Below are 24,606 nucleotides of genomic sequence, written 5' to 3' on the forward strand. Positions count from 1 at the left end.
AAGGAGGACAACCAGTCTGAATAAGTGGGGGGTGTATCAAGACGCAAATGTTGTTTCCCTGCCTTTATGCCTGCCCAGTGTGCAGTAAACGACATGTGCGAATAACGCACATACGAAGCCATGCATTACATTTGTTGGCTTTTGAAAAAACTACAGCCAGGTCTGTCCATGTGGCGTGTAAACCCAGGTGGTTTAGTGAGCAGCGGCTCAATCAGGTCTATGCATAGAACATCACATTGTTAGCTACTCTTAACTTCTCATTCATCTAAATCGATAAACTAGGAATCGATGAGTTTGGTAACTAGATCCTATATTATTTAAAAACTAAAAGAGGCAGTCAGGTGATAACTAGAGACGGTGAAAGCAATTGTAAACTTTCTTTTGTTCTGTCCTTATCATATTGAAGAAACCCTGCAGCCGAAGGTGTCTTTTTTTTACAGGAAAAAAATGTGCATGTACGTATACCGATTGTAGAGTCACGATATCAAATACAACACCTTGTCTCGCGATAGATGTGCAGGAGAATTGATATCACAAGTTTAATGATGACAATTTATATATAGCGCGTTCTGCTACAGAAGTGGCATCGTAGCGCTGAAGAAAAAGTATAGATATTATTAAGCAACTGAATGACACTAATTTCACCCAGTCAGTGGGTCAAAGCCTGGATTTAACCTTCTTGGCATGAACATGAGACTGCTTACTGCACATGGGTCACAGCAGCTAGTCGCCCTAAACAGACTGCTCGACTACGAGTCACATAAGCGCTGGTGTTCATCATACGCAATTTCTGCGAAAGCACGCCGCCATGCACGCTTAGGGACAAGAAAATGCACGTGTGTGTGTGCACATCCCTACGCTAATGAAAGTAAACAAAGATGGGGTTGGGCTGTCCATATGCGCGTGCATCTTTTTGTCCGTACGCGTGCATGTTTAGCTTTGTGAATGGCGAGAGCAGCCATCTTTGTCCATCTGGACGCGCGTGCGTTCAGCTTTGTCTGAATCGATTGCAAAAGGTCCTCTCCATGGTGAGAGCAGGGCATGCGCTGCTTTAGCCAGGCGAGACCTAAAAAAGATTTGACATTACACTTTTTTTTCTAGAATGCCGAACTATCAAATATTCCTTGGCGATTCCCACAGATATCATCATAGAATTTGCCAAAGAATTTTCTGCAGAAACATTTTTTTTTTAATGTTTTCAAATACATGTGCATTTACAAACATTAACATTTTACAGGAATTTCATTACACAAAAGGTAAAAACATTTTAATATTTGGCTAGCAGATAAATATTTCGAAACAATTAAAATGCATTGCTCTCTTAAACTTAACTATTTATAATGGCTGAATATAAAATTACACTACAGTAAAGAAATAAGTAAATTTAAAAGTTGCAATTCATTCAAAGTCCGCAAAAGTGGAGTTATACATACCAATCCCTGGTATCGGAAGGAGTCATACACACTTCTGATGAACAGCCAGAAAGGCCATAAATATTCAAATCTGAACTCCAGGACAAAATCTGCCAGCAATACTAGTGCCCACACTACAAGGAATTTGAGATACAAAAAAGTGCTGAAAAGAGAGGAAAACAAGATTTACAATTCCAAAGCAGCAGAAGATGAAAATGAAATAATGTATTGATATTAAAAATAAATAGTTTACTAACGGTTTTAGGGAAGAAATAACAACCAAAACAAATAAGTAGCTAACACATGATCATCAGCTGGACCAATTAGTTAAGAGCATTTCTCTTCGCCAATAACAAATCCTGTTTAAAGATATTTTTATGCAAGATCTGGTCAATTACTTAAAGTCATACTTGTCTAGTGGTGAATGCACATACAGTCCACCAAATATACATTATGAAGTCAGGAACCTACAGTTCTGCTCCGTAGGAGGCTATTAGGAGGCTTGCTGAAAAGATGCGCTAATCGAGAATTGCCTTTATCACAAGACAGTTTCTTCCCAGATCTTGAGTATTAAGCAGAATTAGCTTACGGCTGAGCACTGTTGGCCATTTATTCACCACGTCCTGGAGGAGAGCCGGTCTTTAACCTCATCAGTAGAACCGAATAGTCTTAGTTCTCACAGACACGTGGCGCTTGCGCCTCATTACTCTGCAGCCTTGTTTCTGCTCTCCTGCAGATCTACTTTTCGCAACTTTAGTTGCAGCTAGTAAAACCTTTTACCGAGTATCTAAATATTTATTTTGTAGCTAGTAAATTAGCCGTGATCTAGCCACCTTTAAGACTAGACATTCCCTTTTTCAGCTCAACAGTTACTGATTGACCCATTTCTATTTCAATGTTAGTTCCGAGTTTACAGACACTTGTAGCCTCTCATGTTGTAACTTTCGTCAATTTCGGTTTCATTTTAGTAGATTATGCTCTTTGTTGTGCTGTTTTATTTTGTTCGTAGTCTAGTCACGTCTAATATTTTGATTCGGACTCATTTTGGCTCCCTCTGAGAGTACTCCAATCTGCGCACATCCCCGATGGGAAACGGCCTTTACAACGAAGCCGTATCCAAGTAATCTTTAACCACGCATGCAGTACAACGCATGCGTGGTTACCACTAATGCCTTTACCACGCATGCCTTTACTACGATGTTTGTAGTAAAGGCATATGTGGTAAAGGTAAAAAAAATAAAGGGGGGGCTTGGGGGGGTCTCCCCCCCAAATAAAACAACTCACCATAAGTCACGTCGGCATCATAGTCGTTTAAGAGAAATCGGGAAAAAAATGCCGTTTTCTCTTAACGACGTATGACGTCACCACGCTAATAGTCGAGGAAATGTTTATGCGTGGTAAACGAATTCCGTTGTAACGCATGCATGGTAAAGGCATGCGTTGCAACGGAATTCGTTGTATCATCATATATTCATCCCCGATGCTTTGTACTCAATATTAAGCTATACATATATAGTGCTACAAACTTCTGCATACAATTTGAAATTAAATATAAACTATGTATATAAAAAAATTTACCCAGACACCTTGAATGCCCAGCTTTGCATCATGGCATACTATCGCTACTTGCATATAGAATGTAAATCAAGAAGAGAAATAAATACGTGACAAAGAAGAAACACGCTTCCACTAAAAAGGTGAGCACAGCCATCAGTACATCAGCAAGGCAGGAAGAAGCATGTGGCCACAGACAGGGAGTGTCATGTTTTATCTACTACATAAACCGTTTTGGGCTGCAGCCATCTTAACATTGCTTACTGTGGACGCAAAGTCTCTCGGACAGAGACGATGTAATCAGTTTACTAGCACATTTCACGGCAGAGCCAGGTGCGGTTACCCCTCATTGTATCAGCATTTGAAACAATTGTAGAGCAGTCAACTACAACAGAATCAAAAGCTACAGAGATCATTAATGTGTTGGCAAGGAAAGATTTCTTGGTCTGTGAGAAAGTGTGTATTTCCACTAATATTCAGTTTGTTTTACCACTGTAATTTACAAACCTCTGTAACATAACATAACATTTAGGCCAGTGGTGGACATTTGTGGCATTTATGTGTTTTTTCCAAGATATAAGCCCCCAACCCATGTTTCATAAATGCCACAACTCCAATACATAATTACAATGTTGGCAATGTACTACAGGCAACCACTTTCACCACATAGGGAGTTTCGACCATTCTGGAAATATCCCATGAACTGGTGCTTTGTTAAAAAGCATCAACTTCAATTCCCACTTAACCCCAAATTAGGCCAAAGGAAAATAAAATTAGAAACCATACTAACCCACACAATCGAATGCCAAACACATGGCGACACAACGCAACTTTCTGCAACACCCTTCTAAACCCACCCCAGCCCCATGGCACATCAATCTTGCATAACAACCACCAAATGTCCATCCAATATAAAGTAACCATCTGGGAACACCACAGGCTCCACCTAACAAGTTACCAAACACAGCACAAAGGTGAAACATGCCTCATTCAGGACTAGAAAAGTTCACCATAAACATAAACCACACCAAGACTGCCACACCACATTGCGACTCTCAACCCACGACCACTACTTCAACACTCCACCCCACTGCATCAAACACTTCAACTGCACAGCCTGCTCCACACCATCTGTAACATGCCAGCCCTATGAAACTAGGCAGTAGCGGTCTGAAAGAGTTTTGAGAAGGCTATTCCAAACAAGCATGTACAAGAAACAATCCATCCAAATATGGTTTAGTTCAGTACTTTCAAAAGACGGAAATATTAACCGTCTGCAGGTACTTGTTGACCCAAAGCCCACTACACACTTACTTTAAAAAAAGATAAAAGTCTTTAATTATGCCAGACCTAAAAAGGGGGATATAACACTTTCTACACAGACTCTGCCTTAAAAAACAATGTCACCAAAATTGCTTCCAAACTACTGCATGTGTTTGCATATAACCAAGGAGATCTCAAGATTTTGCAAAGGTTGCTTAAAGAACTTAAATCCTGTTCTCCTTCAGATGTTGTCCCCCCTAGTGTTCTCCAAAAAGTTTCTGAAGTAGTGTCACTGGTTATACTAGATTGTAAAAAATCATCATTTAAAAGTGGGATTGTGCCAACGCAGTGGAGACATGCCAGAGTTAAATCTCTTTTTAAAAACCTAACCTTGACCCAGACAATTGGGGAAATTACCACCCAATCTCTTTGCTGCCAGGGGTTAGTAAATTAGCGGAAATATATACTAACTGAATCTTATCGGCATTCCTGGAAAATAATAACAGTCTACATGTTACACAGACTGGCTTTAGACCCCAACAAGGAACAGAGACAACCATTTTGGCTGCGGTAGAAGAAATCAGGAAGACCCTTGACGGGGAGGCTGCCCTGTTCTTATCCTGTTGGATCCCCTTGCAGCCTTCGATACCTCATGATACAAAGATTGAGGGATTCTGGAGTGACAGGGCTGGTACTTAGGTGGTTACAGTCCTTTCTCCAGGATAGGGTGTATTCGGTTTTTGAAGGAGAATGCTCACCAAAACCTATTTCATTGACTTGTGGAGTGCCTCAGGGATCATCCCTGAGCCCCACGATGTTCAATGTCTATATGAGATCGTTGGCAGAAATAGTACTCCCATTTGGGGTACAGGTCGTTTGTTATGCCGACGATACTCAATTGATTGTCTCCCTAAAGCAATCTAACCGATTAGACCCTGATTTGGCCACCTGCCTTCAGAAAGTTTTTGGCTGGATGAGTAGCTCCTTCTTGAAGCTTAACGGATCCAAGACTGAGCTCATGCTCTTTCGGAAATACGCTCCTGTAAATATTGATCATCTGTGGCCTAACTGCTTGGGCGTTCCACCCCTCCCCTCCCCCCCCCGAAACATCGAGTCAAGAGCTTAGGAGTATGGATTGACTCCAGCATAGATTTTTGAGAAAAGATTTAATCTGTGTGCCTAAGATCAAATATGCACGCAGCAGAGGCCGATTGTTTTCATATAATGGTGCCAGACTCAGGAACAGTATTCCATTGTATATACGCTCTGAACCTGACCACCTTAAGTTCAGAAAACATGTGAAAAAAATGTCTTCCAGTAATTCCCTCGTAGCTTACCTAGTGTCTTCGCGCTGGGATGCCCCTGGGTAACCACGCGCTCTAAATGTTCCTTCATTCACTCATTCAATCAAATAGCCACAAATCGTTAATTTTGAAAACATGCATACATAAGTTTTTATACTGGAAGCAATGTCAAACACGCAATGGCAGAGCCAATAGGTCTCGCCTTTGGAACCTTATAAGTATTTTGTTATGCAGCACAATATCCTTGGTGAAACAACATCAACTGATGCATGGCTAAACACTTATAAGGTCCCAAAGGCGAGACCTATTGGCTATGCCAATGCTTGTATATTTCTAGCGATGGTTTAGCCTAGCATGCAAATGTATATTTAGTAACTTTCACTGAATAATCGAATTAATTTGTACCAGTCCCTAAAATCTGGAAAGTTTCGAAGCGTTACACAATATTTTGTGAATAGTAGCCTATTGATCAATTGTGCAGCTGCCTGGTGACACCAGGCCTAGAGTTGAGCCTGCCCTGTACCTAGTGCAGTAATTTTAGAACCCACTCTGAAACTGGTAAGCCCAGAGCCTGTCGGTTTACTCTTCGCAAGTTTGGGTAGAGTACTATGGGAGATAGATGAAAATGAGTGAAGGAGGAGAGGAAAAGGATTACAAAAATGCAGAGAAAAAATGATAAGATTGGAGAAAGGGAAAATGATGAGAGAAAGAACATAAGGATGAACAAACGAGGCAAGGGAAGAGGATGTCAGAGAGGAAGAAGGGAGGGAATAGGGAGGGAGAGACACAAGATGGGAAGAAAGGAAGAGAAGAAAGAGGAAAGAAGTGGAGTAATAGGACAGGAGACAAGGTTGGTAATAGGGAAAAGTAAATGGGGAACTTTGAAACCCTTAAGAAGGAGCACACCTTTTAGTGGCAGCAGGGCCAAGAGATGCACCCTCATCTATATTTTAACATGGACTCGCACGAAAACACGCACGCACGCACACATACACACAGGTACATTAAAAAATGCAGAGAATTTTCTATTTCCTCCCGGGCCCACCCATCTGCAAGCTTATGTTTTTTTCAGGCACCATGAAAACAAGAAGTTTTGCCGCATTCTTTTCGGCTGCATTAGGAGAGCGGCAGAAAGGGCAGATGCAACCTGGGGAAGGAATCCCTCCCTCGGAAGCTCTTACACAGAGATGCAGGAAAAGCAGCAGCCTGACGCAACAGAAAAAAAGCAACAGAAGAGAACAAGAGTGCTAAAAAGAAGGGAAACAAGAGGGAATTGGGTAAAGAGAAAGACAAAGGCGTGCAGGCTGCAGCGGGAGAGATAGGCACACTCCCGCAAGGCGTATGCTGCCACAAGCACGAGTATGTGCTTTGTAAAAGAGCTGCACGATGGCTAAAGGTCTCCGGTTGAGTGATGCACGCTGCGTAGGTCAGACCTAAAAAGCAGGTTGAGCTTACCCCATTTCCTTAAGAGAATTCACCTGAATACTAAAGGCATTGTATAAATGGCCAATATATACCACTATGAACATCTTCCTCATAGGGGTGCTTATTTTGCCTCACCAGCAGACAATCCTCTTACCACAATACTATGGTACTGTAAACTGCCTGACAAAAGGATTTGTGCTGCAGGTGAATTGGGTCTACCTGTCCAGTGGACAAAATAAGCGTGAAGACTTGTTGTCCTTGACACCATACAATATGTCCTGAAAGTTGGGCTGTAGTACTTCCACACCTCTGCTCAAGACGTCTGTAAAAGGGGACAAAAGGGCATAGAACTAAATCATCTCAAGAAGTAACACAATGGAGCCAGTTCTATCAGAATGGAGTTTGTCTGGCAGCGGAGAGTGGTGTGCACTGGTGCTGGTTTAAAGGTATCAGAGGTTTTATTCCCTTAAGTTATTAACTATCTGAAGACCTACAACTTATGAATTACTTTTCATTTTAATGCAGCGAATTGTACTGTTTATAGTGCACGTTTTAAGGTGAGAACATGCCAGAATTAAACAATGTAATGAGTAGGCCAGGTCTGATGCCGATGCGAAGTGGGAACTGAAAATAGGGTACCATTTCCCTCGTCATGGTGTATGGCTGGGGACAATGCAGTAAGGATGTTGCCAGTCGGATGAGAGTGGATGGGATGTAACTATCTGGAATGAAGACTGTTAAAATTATGACCGCCTCTAGTGATCTCTTTTTGGATGACGACCATGTGCTGTTACTATTATTTTTTTTTAATGTGGAGATTATAAAGTGACTTTTTAAAGTGCTGTTATTTTGGAGTGAGTAATGTCACCAGAAGAAGGCAACAGGCAGCCCTGCACAGGTTCTCTTCCTCTGGAGCATTTTTCGATGGGTGCTACTACAGGGGGCATCCATCCACCCAAACTGATATTTGCCTTTGAAGCAAATTGCACAATGACAGACTACTTTAGCGTCCTACTGTTGCTGACCAGAAGAGGATTACCTTATTTTCACCCTTCTCCCATGCTTTTCTTTTTTCGTGCTTCTTTCTTTTCACACAAAAGTACGATCACAGCTTGGTGTAATTTACCTGTATTTGTTTATGCTCATTTTTGCATTACATATGCAAAAGCAAGTGGCTGAATGCAAATAATAATTCAAGCATGCTGTTGTGATGGATGCACTCTGGATTGAGTGATTTTACAACTCTCACATTCTGAGGTGAGTTTTGTCAGGATGATGCCAAGGTAGTGGCAGTCTAAAATTAAATGTTTTAAGAGTGGAGAGACTTATTAGTGCAAGTCTGCTTAGAGTAGTCTTGAGGGCACCCCAATGCGTATTTACAGGATCAATCAATATTTCCTTGAAATACACTTTGAAAGAGAACACTAAAATATTTTTAAAAATCCTATGAAAATTAAACAAACAAGAATGAAATGTGAACTCCAATCACACCTATACCTTACATCATTGGGATCACTACTTAAACCTTACAACGGCTAAAAACGTCCCAGTAATGGTAAAATTACTGTGGACCAATTATGAATTGTGGCAGTTTGTGAGTGTGCTGCTTTCATGCTCTTGCAATAAAGCTAGATACCATGCCACTTCCAAGTTACTGGTAGCATGCAGCAGACTCAGAAAACCCCATCTAGTGCTGAGCACCTCTTCTTGAGAACTTGAACCAGACAGATCCTTCTCAGTTGAGAATAAGTTTCCATTTGCCTTTTTTTTGGAGGGTGGTGTCTTTACTCACTCCCAAATTAGTCAAAGAGCGATGAACCTCGGAGTAATTAATCTAGTTTTTTTGGTTACATTATTTTCGCCAAACTGGGGGGCGTGGCTTAGACGGCTGCAAGATGGCCGCACTCTGAGTGGGCTCTGCCAGCCAAGCTGGTAATCCGCCAGTCATCCTGCAGACCCATTCTCCGCAGCTGCTCGACACCATGCCATCTCCACTCACCTAACCTTGGGGCAAAGCCGAACCCACTTTTCCCCTCCTGTGACGCCGCTGAGCCGGGATCCGCCACCACGCACTCCCCGTGGCTCCCCGCTACTTGCTGCCCCCACCTGCTGTGCCGCCCCCGGCTCCCTGAGGCGCTTTGCTCCGGCTGCTGTGTCGGCCTTTGATCTCCACAGACCACGATACCTCTGCGGCCTGCCTGCTGCGCCCGCCCAGGTGTAGACTTCCTGAGGCCGCCTTCTCACTTTGCGTCTGGCCTGGGATCTCTCGCCTGTTTTGTTCCTCCTGCCAGGCTCGGGACCGACCAGAGACAGTCCTAGTGGGCACCTTGGCCTCTGCTGCCCGGACATGACCTTGAAGGCAGCCCACCCCTCCTGTTCTGGATTTACGGTGGCCCACTGGGGGAGTGTTGACTGTCTGCCCCCGCCAGGACCTTTCCAACGCTAACTCCCCCCCCGTTGGTCCCGTTGAGCGGTCCGCTCTCTGAGCATTCCACGCCATTGCCCGTACCTCGCCTGCACCATCATCTGCGACACCTGCGGCTGGGGCTGGCACTGCTGTGCCCACTTCTCATCAGGTGGCCCCGCACTTCACCTACCTCTCCTGCCGCTTCGCCAGTCCCGCGGATCCACCACGCACCAGACCTCGCCACACCTCCATCAGACCAGTAGGCCCGACGGTCACCTGCTTTAGCCCGCCATCGCTGGGGGTTTTGTTTGCGGCTCTCACACCACCCCTGCACCCGGCCTAACCGCTGACTGCCCACTGCACATCTGCAACGCCGCCTGTGGGCTTGAGCACCTGCACCATCTTGTCGCGCAGCGTCGCTGCTCTGCCGCCCTGGGCGAAATCGCCTTCTCCGCTCACCGCAGCCTTCCTTCCGCTGCCTGGCAGTGCCTCCCGCTGGCCTCTGACCGACCATGGGGAGAACCGACCCTAAACCACCTAAAACCGGCTTCGTGCAGCACCATCTGACGCGTCAGGAGGGCGCAGTCACAGATGGAGGCAACCCTGTTGCCTTGTCAGACACGGCTCCAACACTTGAGGATGACCATAAGGCTATCTTGTTGGACGTCAAATCCACAGTCACAGACATAGAGGCTCAGCTTGATCAATTGTCTGCCCGCATGGACACAGTAAAGGCCCGAGTTGACTCCCACGACGCACACTCGAGATCGCCAAAAATTGCTACTGATGGACAAGATACTAGATTTCATTCGGAATAAAAATGAGGATTTGGAGGCGCGCTCCCGCAGGAGCAACCTCCGCATTGTAGGAGTACCTGAATCCACTAACATCTCTCGAATGGAGGACTATGTGAAACAGCTTATTCGCGAGCTCTTTGGCAACATCCTCTCCCCATTCTTCATTGTCGAGCGGGCTCACCGCTCCCTTGGCCCTCACTTCGGCCCAGGCTTGCCGGCTCGCCCTATCATTGCCAAAATCCTGAACTTCAGGGACTGCAACGCCATTCTTTGGGCGGCCGGGGAGAAGGGCGAAATTCGTCACCAGGGCAACTCCCTGTCCCTGACTACACTACTGCGGTCCAGGCAGCTCGCTGTGAGTTCCTCTCAGCAAAACTGATCCTTCAAAAGCACGAGGTCTCTTACTCATTGGCATATCCCACTAAACTGCGTGTCAAACAGGGCTCCAAGACGCTCATCTTTCCGGATCCAGGGAAGCGTTGGCATTTGCAAAGAAATTGTACAGGTTGCATTGTTCTTCGCCTGCCAACTCTCAGGCTGCCGCTGATGATAACCTCAGTGATAATGACTGAACTGCTGTTAACTGTTGCTAGTCCGCTGATTTCATTCCATGTTACTTAGGCGCTTGGTCCGAGTTAGCCCTCTTGGTTATTACTGCCTCCTAGGACATCCCATTCCATCCCTATGCTCTGGGCGTGGCGTCCTCCATTCCCAGATGTCTTTTTCTTGTTGTCTGCCATGACCTACGGCTTGGCCACCCTGTCTCTTCGGCAGGGGTGTACGCTGAGCGATGCCATGCCTCAACGGGATAATTCCCCTTTACAGACATGGACCTTTCCCTTCCCAGTTGTGGGTTCCCGGGTGGGAATGGGTGGTATCTCAGCCTGATTGGGGGGCTGGAGTGGGAGCGGGGTGGGGGGTCCTTTGGGTTTGTTTGATTTGGGGGAGGGTTAGTGTGGCTGGGTTGGGGGTTCCTGAGGTTTGTTGCCTCCTATGAGGCCATTTTGTTCTTTCTGTCACAGGTTCATTCACCTGGTTTCTTCACGACACGTCACTCCATTTGTGCTAGTTCTTCCTCTACACCCCTTAGACTCAACGTCATGTTTCCCCCGTGCACCTCTGCTGCCCAAATTCCTACTGGGGGGGGTTGTATTGTTTGAATTGGCACCTCCTTACAAGGCTTTAGTTGTACTTTGGACTATGCTATCTCATTGCACTTTCAAGGTTATTGCTCTGCCCTTCTTCCTCCATTATTTACGACACCGCTTCATGCATATGCATGACGTTTCTACCTCCCTCACTACTTTCCTTGACACTACCCCCCTTGACACGGCACTATGATACACTATCCTCTGGACCTGGAATGTCCGTGGACTTAATGATCACCACAAGGCGCGCCTGGTCCATGCCCATCTCACTCGGCACAAGGTTGACATTTGTTTTTTACAAGAGACCCACCTGTTACCTCCTCCAGACTCCTTTCCTGATACTAGGGTGAAATTCACTCCTCCTATTCTCATTACACTCGGGGGGTGTCCATCCTGCTACGCAAAGGGCTCCCATGGCAGACTTCCCAGGTGATCATTGACCCCGGGGGCGTTTTGTGATCTTTCATGGATCCCTGCAGGCCCAGGCCCTGACACTCGCTGCTCTGTAAGGTCCCACCAGTGACGACCCGGACTTCTTTGTGCAAGTCTGGCATCACATTTCGGCCCTTGGCCCTGCTGCGCTCATTGGGGGGGGGGGGGGGGGTTGATTTTAATGTAACACTGTCCACTACTTTACACTGGTCCGGCCCCTACACCTCTCACCCACGCACGACTTCACTTCTCAGCTCCATTCTCACTGATAATTCCCTATACAACGTGTGGCACCACACTCGCCCCGATTCACGCCAGGGCACCAGCGTCACTGGCTCCCGCGGCTGTTGGTCCTCCCTGGACCTATGGATCATCACCCTGGACGCCCTTGTTTGACTCACCTCCGTTGATCATATGGCGCGCACCCTCTCAGATCATGCTCCTGTTTGCCTATGTCCCCGCCTTCGCCTTCCCCATTCCCACTGCCGTGCTTTCTCCTGGCGGCTTCCCCCTAATGCGCTATGTGACTCTGTCTTTTGTGATGAGATACCCCTCCACGCTTTAGGAAGGTTTTAAAGCCGTCATTCGTGGGGAATGTATTTCCAAACAGTCTGGCATCTTACGCTCTATCCGCAGCACTCTTGACAAATTGGAAAAGGAAATTAAGGCTCTTGACTCTTCTTACTCCCAGGACCCCAACCCTGACACGCTTGCCCAGATCCGTGGGAAACTTACCGACTTCTCCGATGAGGCCAACAGAGAACTTGTATTTCTTGGTAGGAAGGCACGGGCGCGCCACTTTGGTGAGGCCGATAGCCCTGGTAAAACCCTCGCCAATCTCCTCCGCCCGCCTCGGGCTGCGTCATACATCACCGCCCTTCAGGATGGTGGCCCTGCTCGAACCACCTCCCCTGAAGAAATTAAAGTGTGCTTTACTGCATTCTACACACAACTCTACACGGCCGGTCCAGGTGAGGTTCTCGACCAATATTTTGATACCCTGCAGCTCTTTTGGATCGGCAATTACCACAGAGAATTCCTCGACGAGCCCTTCTCTAAAGACTAAAATCCTAGCGGCGATAAATGGTATGCCCGGTGATAAGGCCCCCGGCTCGGACGGCTTGCCGGCCTCCTTCTATAAGGCCTTCACCCTGATTTTGGTTCCTCATTTAGCCACCATGTGTAATGAGTCCTTTGAAACAGGTCAGTTCCCCCTGACGCTACGCGAGGCCTTACTCACTTTACTCCTAAAGCCGGACAAACCGCCTGAGGTGCAAGATTCCTATAGTCCTTTGTCACTAATTAATACGGACAATAACATTTTCTCCAAACTACTCACCTCCCGTCTCCTTCCCCTCATGCCGCTCGTTGCCTGCCCGGACCAGTCCGGTTTCATCCCCGGGAGCGCGACCTCCCGCAATCTCCGGATCATCTTCTCCGTTCTCCATCAAAGAAACCCAGCGCTCCTGGCAGTGCCACCCTGCTTGACACCACCAAAGCCTTTGATACCTTAGAGTGGCCCTTCCGGTTTTATCTCCTTCCCCGCTTGAGGTTCAGCCCGGTCTTTATACGTCAAGTGTTACTCCTCTATACCCTTCCTACTGCCAGTCTCCGTATTAACAGCCAAATCTCTGAGCCCATCTCCATCAGGCGTAGTACTCGGCAGGGGTGTCCGCTTTCCCCCCCATGCTTTTCACCATCGCAATGGAACCCCTTGCAGCTCGACTCCAACAACATCATACCCAGAGAGACATCTACTTTGCAGCTCGCGCTCTATTAGTCTCCATGTACATGGACGATGTTACGATGTTACTCTTTATGTCCGCAATCCTCAGGAGAACCTCAGCCCACTGGTTCGTGAGGTAATGCGCTTTGGCGTTTACTCCGGAATCCAGGTGAACTGGAATAACTCTGTGCTATTTCCCCTAACTGATGCCATGGTGCCCTTTGCCCTGGTCTATCCCTTTGTGCGGGCGTCAGAGCCCACTAGATACTTAAGCATCTGGCTGAGTAGGGATGTAGATGAACTCTGGAGAGCTAACTTTCGCCGCGCAGTGGACCGGTTTGAGTCCAAGATCCCCCTCTGGAGCCGGTTGCCTTGGTCTCTAGCCAAGTACACAGCCATTGCCAAAGTGGTGGTGCTCTTGCTAATCACCCTGATTTGGGCCGGTCAGCAACCTAGGATCGCATATAATATCCCTGCAGGCCCAGGCCCTGACACTCGCTGCTCTGTAAGGTCCCACCAGTGACGACCCGGACTTCTTTGTGCAAGTCTGGCATCACATTTCGGCCCTTGGCCCTGCTGCGCTCATTGGGGGGGGGGGGGGGGGGGGGGGGGGGTTGATTTTAATGTAACACTGTCCACTACTTTACACTGGTCCGGCCCCTACACCTCTCACCCACGCACGACTTCACTTCTCAGCTCCATTCTCACTGATAATTCCCTATACAACGTGTGGCACCACACTCGCCCCGATTCACGCCAGGGCACCAGCATCACTGGCTCCCGCGGCTGTTGGTCCTCCCTGGACCTATGGATCATCACCCTGGACGCCCTTGTTTGACTCACCTCCGTTGATCATATGGCGCGCACCCTCTCAGATCATGCTCCTGTTTGCCTATGTCCCCGCCTTCGCCTTCCCCATTCCCACTGCCGTGCTTTCTCCTGGCGGCTTCCCCCTAATGCGCTATGTGACTCTGTCTTTTGTGATGAGATACCCCTCCACGCTTTAGGAAGGTTTTAAAGCCGTCATTCGTGGGGAGTGTATTTCCAAACAGTCTGGCATCTTACGCTCTATCCGCAGCACTCTTGACAAATTGGAAAAGGAAATTAAGGCTCTTGACTCTTCTTACTCCCAGGACCCCAACCCTGACACGCTTGCCCAGATCCGTGGGAAACTTACCGACTTCTCCGATGAGGCCAACAGAGAACTTGTATTTCTTGGTAGGAAGGCACGGGCGCGCCACTTTAGTGAAGCCGATAGCCCTGGTAAAACCCTCGCCAATCTCCTCCGCCCGCCTCGGGCTGCGTCATACATCACCGCCCTTCAGGATGGTGGCCCTGCTCGAACCACCTCCCCTGAAGAAATTAAAGTGTGCTTTACTGCATTCTACACACAACTCTACACGGCCGGTCCAGGTGAGGTTCTCGACCAATATTTTGATACCCTGCAGCTCTTTTGGATCGGCAATTACCACAGAGAATTCCTCGACGAGCCCTTCTCTAAAGACTAAAATCCTAGCGGCGATAAATGGTATGCCCGGTGATAAGGCCCCCGGCTCGGACGGCTTGCCGGCCTCCTTCTATAAGGCCTTCACCCTGATTTTGGTTCCTCATTTAGCCACCATGTGTAATGAGTCCTTTGAAACAGGTCAGTTCCCCCTGACGCTACGCGAGGCCTTACTCACTTTACTCCTAAAGCCGGACAAACCGCCTGAGGTGCAAGATTCCTATAGTCCTTTGTCACTAATTAATACGGACAATAACATTTTCTCCAAACTACTCACCTCCCGTCTCCTTCCCCTCATGCCGCTCGTTGCCTGCCCGGACCAGTCCGGTTTCATCCCCGGGAGCGCGACCTCCCGCAATCTCCGGATCATCTTCTCCGTTCTCCATCAAAGAAACCCAGCGCTCCTGGCAGTGCCACCCTGCTTGACACCACCAAAGCCTTTGATACCTTAGAGTGGCCCTTCCGGTTTTATCTCCTTCCCCGCTTGAGGTTCAGCCCGGTCTTTATACGTCAAGTGTTACTCCTCTATACCCTTCCTACTGCCAGTCTCCGTATTAACAGCCAAATCTCTGAGCCCATCTCCATCAGGCGTAGTACTCGGCAGGGGTGTCCGCTTTCCCCCCCATGCTTTTCACCATCGCAATGGAACCCCTTGCAGCTCGACTCCAACAACATCATACCCAGAGAGACATCTACTTTGCAGCTCGCGCTCTATTAGTCTCCATGTACATGGACGATGTTACGATGTTACTCTTTATGTCCGCAATCCTCAGGAGAACCTCAGCCCACTGGTTCGTGAGGTAATGCGCTTTGGCGTTTACTCCGGAATCCAGGTGAACTGGAATAACTCTGTGCTATTTCCCCTAACTGATGCCATGGTGCCCTTTGCCCTGGTCTATCCCTTTGTGCGGGCGTCAGAGCCCACTAGATACTTAAGCATCTGGCTGAGTAGGGATGTAGATGAACTCTGGAGAGCTAACTTTCGCCGCGCAGTGGACCGGTTTGAGTCCAAGATCCCCCTCTGGAGCCGGTTGCCTTGGTCTCTAGCCAAGTACACAGCCATTGCCAAAGTGGTGGTGCTCTTGCTAATCACCCTGATTTGGGCCGGTCAGCAACCTAGGATCGCATATAATATCCTTACCTTACCGATGTCGTGCGGCGGGCTTGGCGCCCCGGATTTCAAGCTCTATGCCCTTAGTGCCAGGCCAGTTTTCTTCACTTCTGGCTTCACCCCACTCCATTCCAGCCTCATGTCGCGGTGGAGGCCGACTTTGCCGCCTGTGGCTGCTCACAACCGCTTTATTCGCACTAGCGAAACTCCCACACACTGAAATTGACACGGTTGAGACCATGCGCTGGGCCTGGACAGGCTCCATAAATTTTCAGGCTCTGACACGCTTTCCGCGAACACAATGCCAATCGCTCATCACCCGGCTTTCCCTCCTCTCCAATCTTCTGGGATGGTTAAACACGCCACTCGCCTGGGGCTCTCCACAGTGTCGGATCTCTACCCTGGGAACACGTTCTCCTCACTTGCTGCCGACTCCGGCCACATGGACACCCTGCTTTACTATCAACCCAGGGCTGTCTTCAGGAAGCTTCACCCCTCGTTTCCCCGGGCCCCCGGTGAAGGTCATTGAGTAGCTCCCTTTCCGCTCTCGCTACCCTCTGCTCCATCAGCCTCCTTTCCCTACTCATGGTACCTCTTTCCGTTGTTCCCTTCACTTTCTCAGCGTCTCCACGATATTTCTCCCCGATACTACTATCAAGTGTTACATGTTCGAGGTAAACTTTGCTGTGATATATTGTATGACAGTGCATAATGCCTTGGAATGGTGCAACCCTGTAACTTTGCTGTGCAATTTTTTCAATAAAGGTTTATGAAAAATCAAAAAAATATTTATATATATTTTCACCAAAACATTGGGGGGGGGGCAGGGGGGGAGGGGGAATACTGTGGTAAATCGCAGGGGGTTTTTCCCCGCTAATATACACTTTCCATCAAGAGTGTGTAACTCATAACGCCCGACGCCCAGGACATATTGTTTGGGGTCAAAACGCCTGGATACCCTCACGGGTGAATAGCAGCACTTCATAAATCCTGCTTGATTGAAGACCAACAAGTTATCATGTTTACTTTGTTTGAAGGAAAAGAGGCCCAGCCTCCTGAACCATAAACCCATAGACAGCCGTTCTACAGTACCGATCAGTGAAAGGACTGTTGAGCCCTAAAGCAAGATTTGTATTTATATGTGTGAACGGTTCAAACTTACATACGCGATTTATTAAACGTCAGTAAATGCAGCATGCTCACTCTGCATTACGGACTGTGGTTCCAATACATAAAAATATATACATTTGCAGTATTTAATGAGAGGCTAATATACACATTTGCAGTATTTAATATGAGGCTACTTGCAATGCTCACTGAATTCATCCTGACTATATGCTGAAGCATGATAACAAGACTGGTGATTTTTTGCTTCAAAATAATAAAATATACGTAAAAAATTGCCAGTTGAAAAAAGGGTTTTGTTAAACTATTTCACACGTTTCTATGATGTATTTATTTATTTAAAGAGATTAATATAGAGCTGGCTAGACGCCCGTAGGTATCAGAGCGCTTTACATTAGGTTACACACTGTTACAGAAAATGATAACAATTACACATTACATCAAAAATAAGCAACACATTGAGAGAGGAAAGAAAGGTGAGACAAATAGAGCGGAGGGGGGAAGGGGAAGTGTGAGGGGTGAGTATGAGGGAAAGGACGGCAGGAGAGACGAAAAGAAGTCTGCCCAAAGACTGACTGGGTAGGTGACATCAGAGGAGGGAATCCACAGTCTGTCTCCCCTTTAGCTAAACAAGGTAGCTCCATCGGGCATCAGTCAAATAGCTAGGTCTCAACTGACGAAAGTTCACAGAAGAAAGTCCAGTGGATAAACAGGGTGGGAACTATGAGCAAGGACAGGTGAGGGCAAAGGTCAATAGCTGGAAAGTGGAAAAGAATAGAGCAGAAAGGGGGAAGGGGTAGGGTGAAGGGGGAGGAGGGATGTATGTTTTAATAAATGTGTTTGAGGCATGCAAATATATTTTTTTTAATTGAAATAGAGGACGAACCTGTGTAAAACGATAGTGTGCAACATGAAAATTGGTCAGGGCCCAATTCTTAAAAAGAAGACACACATAAGGCACCCACAGATGTGTCCTCGCATTGGTGCGGATTTAGAAATTTTAGGAATTTGCAAAAGTTTACTGAAGTATAGCTGGAAACTGTACTTCCAGCAACCTTATGTCTAATCCAATTTTGTATGAGGAAATATACATGATCACAGGATTCCAATCCGGCAGGGCGGCTTAACTGTTCATCCTTCTGGGGTTAATAAAATGCAAACCATTGGGTTGGGTAAAAATAAACATCTGTTTCAGTGCCAAGAATCCCTAGGGTGAACATGCGGTTTAAGGAATACACATTATGGGAGGGTATATTTGCTCATGCATTTATCAGCCGATATTGCAAATTCACTTTTTTACACTCCTTTTTTTCTCGTACTCTGGAAAAAGTTCCAACCTTTTCCAGTGTGGGGAGAGATTGGAGAAGAGTTAGTACATTCCCTTTGTTAAACCCAGCGGTTTCTAGCTCACTAGGGCGCACTGAAGCCAGACAGAATGCACTGTCCTAGATAGGAGAAAGACGATACACTCATCAGATAACCTGTGCCAACATCTGGTAGCTTGGCACAGAGCATTCAGGTTCATCCTCAGAGTCAAAATTATATAGTATTGGCACAGCACCATCCCCGCAACACACTGAGTATTTGTAAAGCGCAACACTCATCCTAAGGGATATCACAGCCTTAGGATAGACGACAATCTGTTAAGGGAGAATACAGTAGCATGAGACATAAACCTGAGTACATTACAAAAAGACTCCACACCGTATGTATAAAACACTGGTCTTTGTAATACACACAATTGGAATCAAAACAACAGAATGGGATATATGCTGCAACTGTCGAACTCTCCCATTAGCAGCAGAACAGTCTGAACAAAGATGTACCCTTCATAGGAATTCACTTGCTCCATTATCCCCCGAGCCTCGAAAGCGACATAAACCCATCTGTATTCCACCCCTCCAGTTCCCCCGAGGTATTCACAATCAAGCGAACCCTCCCACATCAAGAACAACAGAAACATATATGCTGGCTGTTCAGAGGTATTCCACTTTCCCGCTATAACACTAGCATAAACCACGACATTCCCAAATATTGCATTGCCCGTAAAGTTGTAATGGTCAAGAAATCACAGGTTTTGCCAATGCCTCATGACCAAACCCCTCAGTCACTCAAACTACACCAGTTAAGGATACACACTGCACCCGCTGCCGTCACTTTGATTAGATTGCCGGGACCACCTAAAGCGGAAGGAAACAGTTACTTGGTTCTGTCCATCCAGATTAGGCCATGAAGGTACCAAGCAGCACCTTCACGAGTTCGGGATCACTATCCCCGCATAGACAAAAGACTGACCCCGGAAGCTGGCACTCTTCCAAGTTGGAGAAATGGTTCCTCCCAAGCAGAGGTGCGAGCCGCAGTTTCTCCAGGAAGCCAGCTGGGGATAGGGGGTGGGGGCGCACAAAACACAATGAGACCCCTAGGGTACAATCATGATGTAACCAACAAAGGAGTACCTTGTGGCGTGGATTCGAGGGGAGAAAGCTGGCGACCAAGAACTGAGGCTGCAAGGTCAGGCACTGTTGTCCTCCTGATCTGGAGGTCGGAGACAGTCCAGGCTTCCGGCTCTGGTCACGCAGACTCTGGACACATCCCGCAACAAACCTCGGAACACCACGCGCTACAAAGTGTTGACCTAGCACAGGTTTACGGTTGCCTGCTCGGGTCCTTTAGACTCTGCAAACTTCCCCAGCACTCCTTGAACTTCTTATTTTACGACACCCCTGGTGGGCCACTGATCTTTAAGAGCACACTCCTCTGCACAGTGTGATTACTGCATATGTCAGGACGGTCCTTGTCCCAACCAACAATAACTTCCACTGGTTTCTGTTGCACCCTGCGCAGTCCTTACAATCTTGTGGAAACGGGCAGATCCTTTCTGTCCCTGGAATCGCGCGTACAGAAGGTCAGCCATCACCAGCCCTTGAAGAGTATTGTAATGGTGTATTTATATAGCGCTACTATCACTCCGAGGAGCATCTTGGCGCTGAGACGGAACCCGAAGATGGAAAATTGCGCTGGTTTACTGCTAACAGTAAGGATGGGAGATCAGATCAGCTTTTTGCAGAGAGTGTCCTTTGCACCAAAAATCCAGGTTTTTAGTGCCTTCCTAAACAGGGACTCTGATGTAATCTGGCGAAGTTGTGGGGGAAGTTTATTCCAGACCTTTGATCCTAAGTCTGTGAGCGATTTTCCTCCCTTTGACACCAATCTGAAGGCAGGTATTTTCAACAGATTGGCATTTGCTGATCTTAAGCTTCGGGAGGGAAAATAGCGCTTTAAACCAGTTCAAAGATATTGGGGGCCCAGAAAATGGAAGGCCCTAAAAGTGATGATAAGGACTTTGAACAGAACGCATTTGTGAGTTGGTAACCAGTGTAGGATATCTAGCGCCTCTGTTGCGGAAGATCTCCTGGGCCATTTCAGTACCAGCCGTGCAGCCACATGCTGGGCCATCTGGAGCTTGTGCAGGACTGATCTATTAGTTCCTGCATAGAGGCTATTGCAGTAATCTAGCCTGCAGGTGATAAGGGCAACGGCGACAGTTTGCCTAGCAGAGAAGGGAATTAGATCGAAGAATTTCTTAAGGCTTTTTATGATATGGAAGCAGGTACCGGCAACTGGCAGGGATTGCTGTTTAAACGATAAGGTGATGTCAAATTATATTCCAAGATTTCTAACCACGTTCACTGTGTTTTGGGGGGGGGGGGAGGGAGTGGTTAGTATTCTCTGGCCACCAGAGTTTGGGTGCGAAATGGTTTTGTGGGCCTAATGGTAGGGTTTCGCTTTTTTCCAGAATTACACCTTAGGTGGTTATTATTCATCCATCTGAAAGTCGCTGTAAGACAATTGCGGAGATTTTCTTCCGCTTGGGTAGTATCATTGTCCAAGACCAAGATTAGCTGTGTATCGTCCGCATACAAGATGGTGTGTATGTTAAAGGACAATATTAGCTTAGTCAGTGGGACCATATAGGCATTAAAGAGGGTCGGGCAAAGACTCGAACCCTGGGGTACTTCTGAAAGAAGTGCCTTTTCTTGAGAGTTATATTGGCCTAGTGTGATCACTTGACGGCGATCTTGCAGGAAGTTCTTTATCCATTTTAGGACAGTGCCAGATGATGCAAGCAGGTCTAAAAGAATGACATGCAAGACCATGTCGAAAGCAGTGGACAGGTCCAATAGCACCAAGACTAGGTCCAATAGCACCAAGACTGCTCGCTTTCCTTGATCAAGGGCTCCTCTTAGGGTTTCAGTCGTACACAATAGTGCAGATTCTGTAGAGTGTTATGCTCTGAAACTTGATTAATTAGAGTGCAGTGAATTTGTTTTGTCCAAGAATGTTATAAGTTGACTATTGACACATTTTTGAGTCAGCTTACACAGACTAGGGAGGAGCGAGATGGGGCGTAGGTTAGAGAGTAGTCGGATCCGCCACTTGTTTCTTTTGGAGCGGTTTTACTGCAGCAAGTTTCCACTCTACTGGAATCTTTGCTGTGGAGAGGGAGGAGTTGATTATGTTATTTATATTAGGGTTCACAATGCCAATAAGAGCGTGTAATAGAGTAGGGGGACAGGGATCAAAGGGCGATCCCAATTCAATGGACATGCTCGCCAGGCGCGATTCTTCCATTGTAATTGGTTTAAAAGTCTGCATACATGCTCTGTCTATGTCTCCAGAGACTTCCTTCTTCGTAAAAGAGAGAGTAGGAGAGGGGAAGTCTTTTAGTAGTATCCGAACCTTCTCTTCAAAAAGAAAAAAACTTTATATTATTACATAGACTCTGAGAGGGGGGAATCTATTGTTGTAGACTTTTAGGATTTGTAAATAGATTAACTATTTTAAAAATCTCTTTCTGGTTATTGGTGGTTTTAATAGCCTCCGTATAATATGTTTTTTTAGAGGTTTTGATCAGGGCATGATATTTTCTAACAGTTGTTTTTAAATTATTAAGCTCATTTACATCGTAATTACGACGCCATCTGCATTCTAACAACCTAACATGTCCTAGTAGTTCTTTAAGGGATTGTGCGTACCATGGGGCCCGAGGGCTTCCTTTTTGATGAACTGTGAAGTAAGACCGGGGGTACCAGCTGATCTTTCGAGGCATGTATCCACTGCCCAAACAGCTGGTTGTCTGCTAAAGGGTCTCCTAGCAGGTTGGGTCTGCCCATAAGGGCCTTTGGAAGGAGATCTGGATAACCTATTAGTTACTTCCATCCCGCCTTGTCCTGTTGTGAGGCCTTGTTGCAGTCCCTACTGAGAGGCCTATTTTTGTCAAGATCTCAAAGGAAATTAATTTATGATCTGTCCATGTTTGATCAACAGGAGGCTTGACTTCAAGGGTTTCCAAGTTCAAACAGATACAGTCCAGCGTATGGCCTGCACTGTGTGTGGGAGATAGGGAGCATTGTTCTAGGCCAAGTAGGTCCATTATCTCCTTAAACAAATTGCTCCTGGGTCCTTGTGTGAGTCGATATGTAAATTAACATCGCCTAGTAGGGTAAAATTAGAAAACATGAGAGCTAGAGCACGAACCACCTCTCCAATATTCTCTAGGAACTCTTTATGCTGTCCATGGGGGCGATGAAATAGTGCTCCCGCGAAGGAGAAGGAGTCGTGTATCGGAATGCAAAAACTAATGCCCTCTGCTCCTTTCAAGTCAGGTAGTTGGTCTACGGTGCACCTACAAATATCAGGTAAATGATTCCGAGGCCACCCCCTGAATGCAAAAACTAATGCCCTCTGCTCCTTTCAAGTCAGGTAGTTGGTCTACGGTGCACCTACAAATATCAGGTAAATGATTCCGAGGCCACCCCCACGGTTTACCGATCTGTCTACCCTCTGGATGAGATATGGGGGGGGGGGAGGGCGTTCACAATGTCTGGGTTGCACCAGGCCTTCAGCCAAAGAGGAAATCCAGATCATCATTAACTATTAAGTCATAGATATGAAGAGCTTGCTTACACATTGACCTTTCATTTATGATGCCACCGCGTAGGCCGCTACATATAGCCTTCTCTTTAACTACATGTGCCTGTGTGAGTTTAAAGGCTTTTTTGCAGCTGATAGGTCCCTCCCATTTAGCAGCGTCTAAAAACTGGTGACAGGTAGGTAGGTCATTGTTTAGAGATAATATAAATTCCCTAGTGAGGGGCAGTTCTGGCAGCGGAGAGAAAGCACTTCTGGCCCTGGGACGATGCGCATCGGCGCCATTCCCTGTTAAATAGTTGATTGTCAGCAAGCCAGTCAGGAGACTAGACCGTCTCCATGTCCAAGATGGCCTCTACTAATAGGCAACCAGTCAGGAGACTAGACCGTCTCCATGTCCAAGATGGCCTCTACTAATAGGCAACCGGAAGTGAGGATTTCTTTTGAAGCAGGTCGCGTTTAGAAACTCCCTCGACTCAATCAGCACAAGTTGTAGTGGATCAGGGAGAAAAACGGCACCCACAGAGGTAGGGGAGTGATTTAAAAGCAATTTCTGAAACAAACAAGCAGTGTTTAAAAAATAAAAATGCAGCAAAGAATACTAATCCTGCATGCAATCACCTTCTGTGCGCTAAAAGAGTTATTTCTAAAAAGGCAAGTACGAGTTCCCGCAGCCGGTGCTCTGCAGGTCGCCAAATATACATATTATGCAGCTATTCTTAAGGACCCGAGCCACAACCGGTGGCAATTAGCTGCAGGTCAGCAACATCCAGTCAAAATTCACCAAGTCATAGTCCACTTCCTGGAGCACAACAAGCCCCAGGCCACCACAAGTCTGCAGATAATTCAGTTGCCCCATTCTCATGCCCCAATGGTTCCTCACGTCTATGTCCCAGCGTCAAGCCAGCGTAGTGTGGTTCCAATCCCAAAAGCGTCTCTAAACTCCTGAGAACAGAGCCCCAGTAGTTGTGCCCACAATGGCATTTGAAGATGAGATCAGTTCAAATGGCCACCTTTGAAATACACAGGCCCCCTCTAAATTAAGTCCTGTCTGCCACCCGACCTTGGGAAGCTTGATCTCTAGTGGGGGCAGGCCCCTTGGAATGCAAGTGGCAATTCCACTCCTAGAGCAACAAGCACTGAAATGCCCATTTTCCCAAAAAAATGCATTTCCACGTTAGTAATATCAAATCCACACTCACTACCGGAGAGGATTTGCCATCAACAATCCATCGATACAAAACACCATACTGCTGCTCTTCTGTACTTAGGAAATACAGCTCAGTACACTTTCCATAGATCCCCCATGTAAATCAACGCAAGAAGCAGGCCTCACACTACTGAACACAGCATCCGGTGGTATTCACAACTAGGGCATGTAGCGCAAATGTGCACATGCCCTCCATTTTTCCTACACCGCACTCTGCCCACAGGGAGTGCTCAAATGGAAAGAAAGACGTGTAGAAC

General features: G+C 46.8%; 1 protein-coding gene across 2 annotated transcripts in view; it reads right to left on the minus strand.

The window, feature by feature from the left end:
- Positions 1 to 24,606, minus strand: part of MACO1 (macoilin 1) — a 349,950-nt gene that overhangs the window by 306,875 nt on the left and 18,469 nt on the right. For both annotated transcript variants that reach the window (XM_078682713.1, XM_078682714.1), the window contains exon 2: positions 1,434 to 1,575. In XM_078682713.1, the coding sequence (XP_078538839.1) occupies positions 1,434 to 1,575 (142 nt within the window). The remainder of the gene's footprint in view (positions 1 to 1,433; positions 1,576 to 24,606) is intronic.

The sequence above is a fragment of the Lissotriton helveticus genome, chromosome 3_1 (assembly GCF_964261635.1).
Source record: "Lissotriton helveticus chromosome 3_1, aLisHel1.1, whole genome shotgun sequence".
NCBI lineage: Eukaryota > Metazoa > Chordata > Amphibia > Caudata > Salamandridae > Lissotriton > Lissotriton helveticus.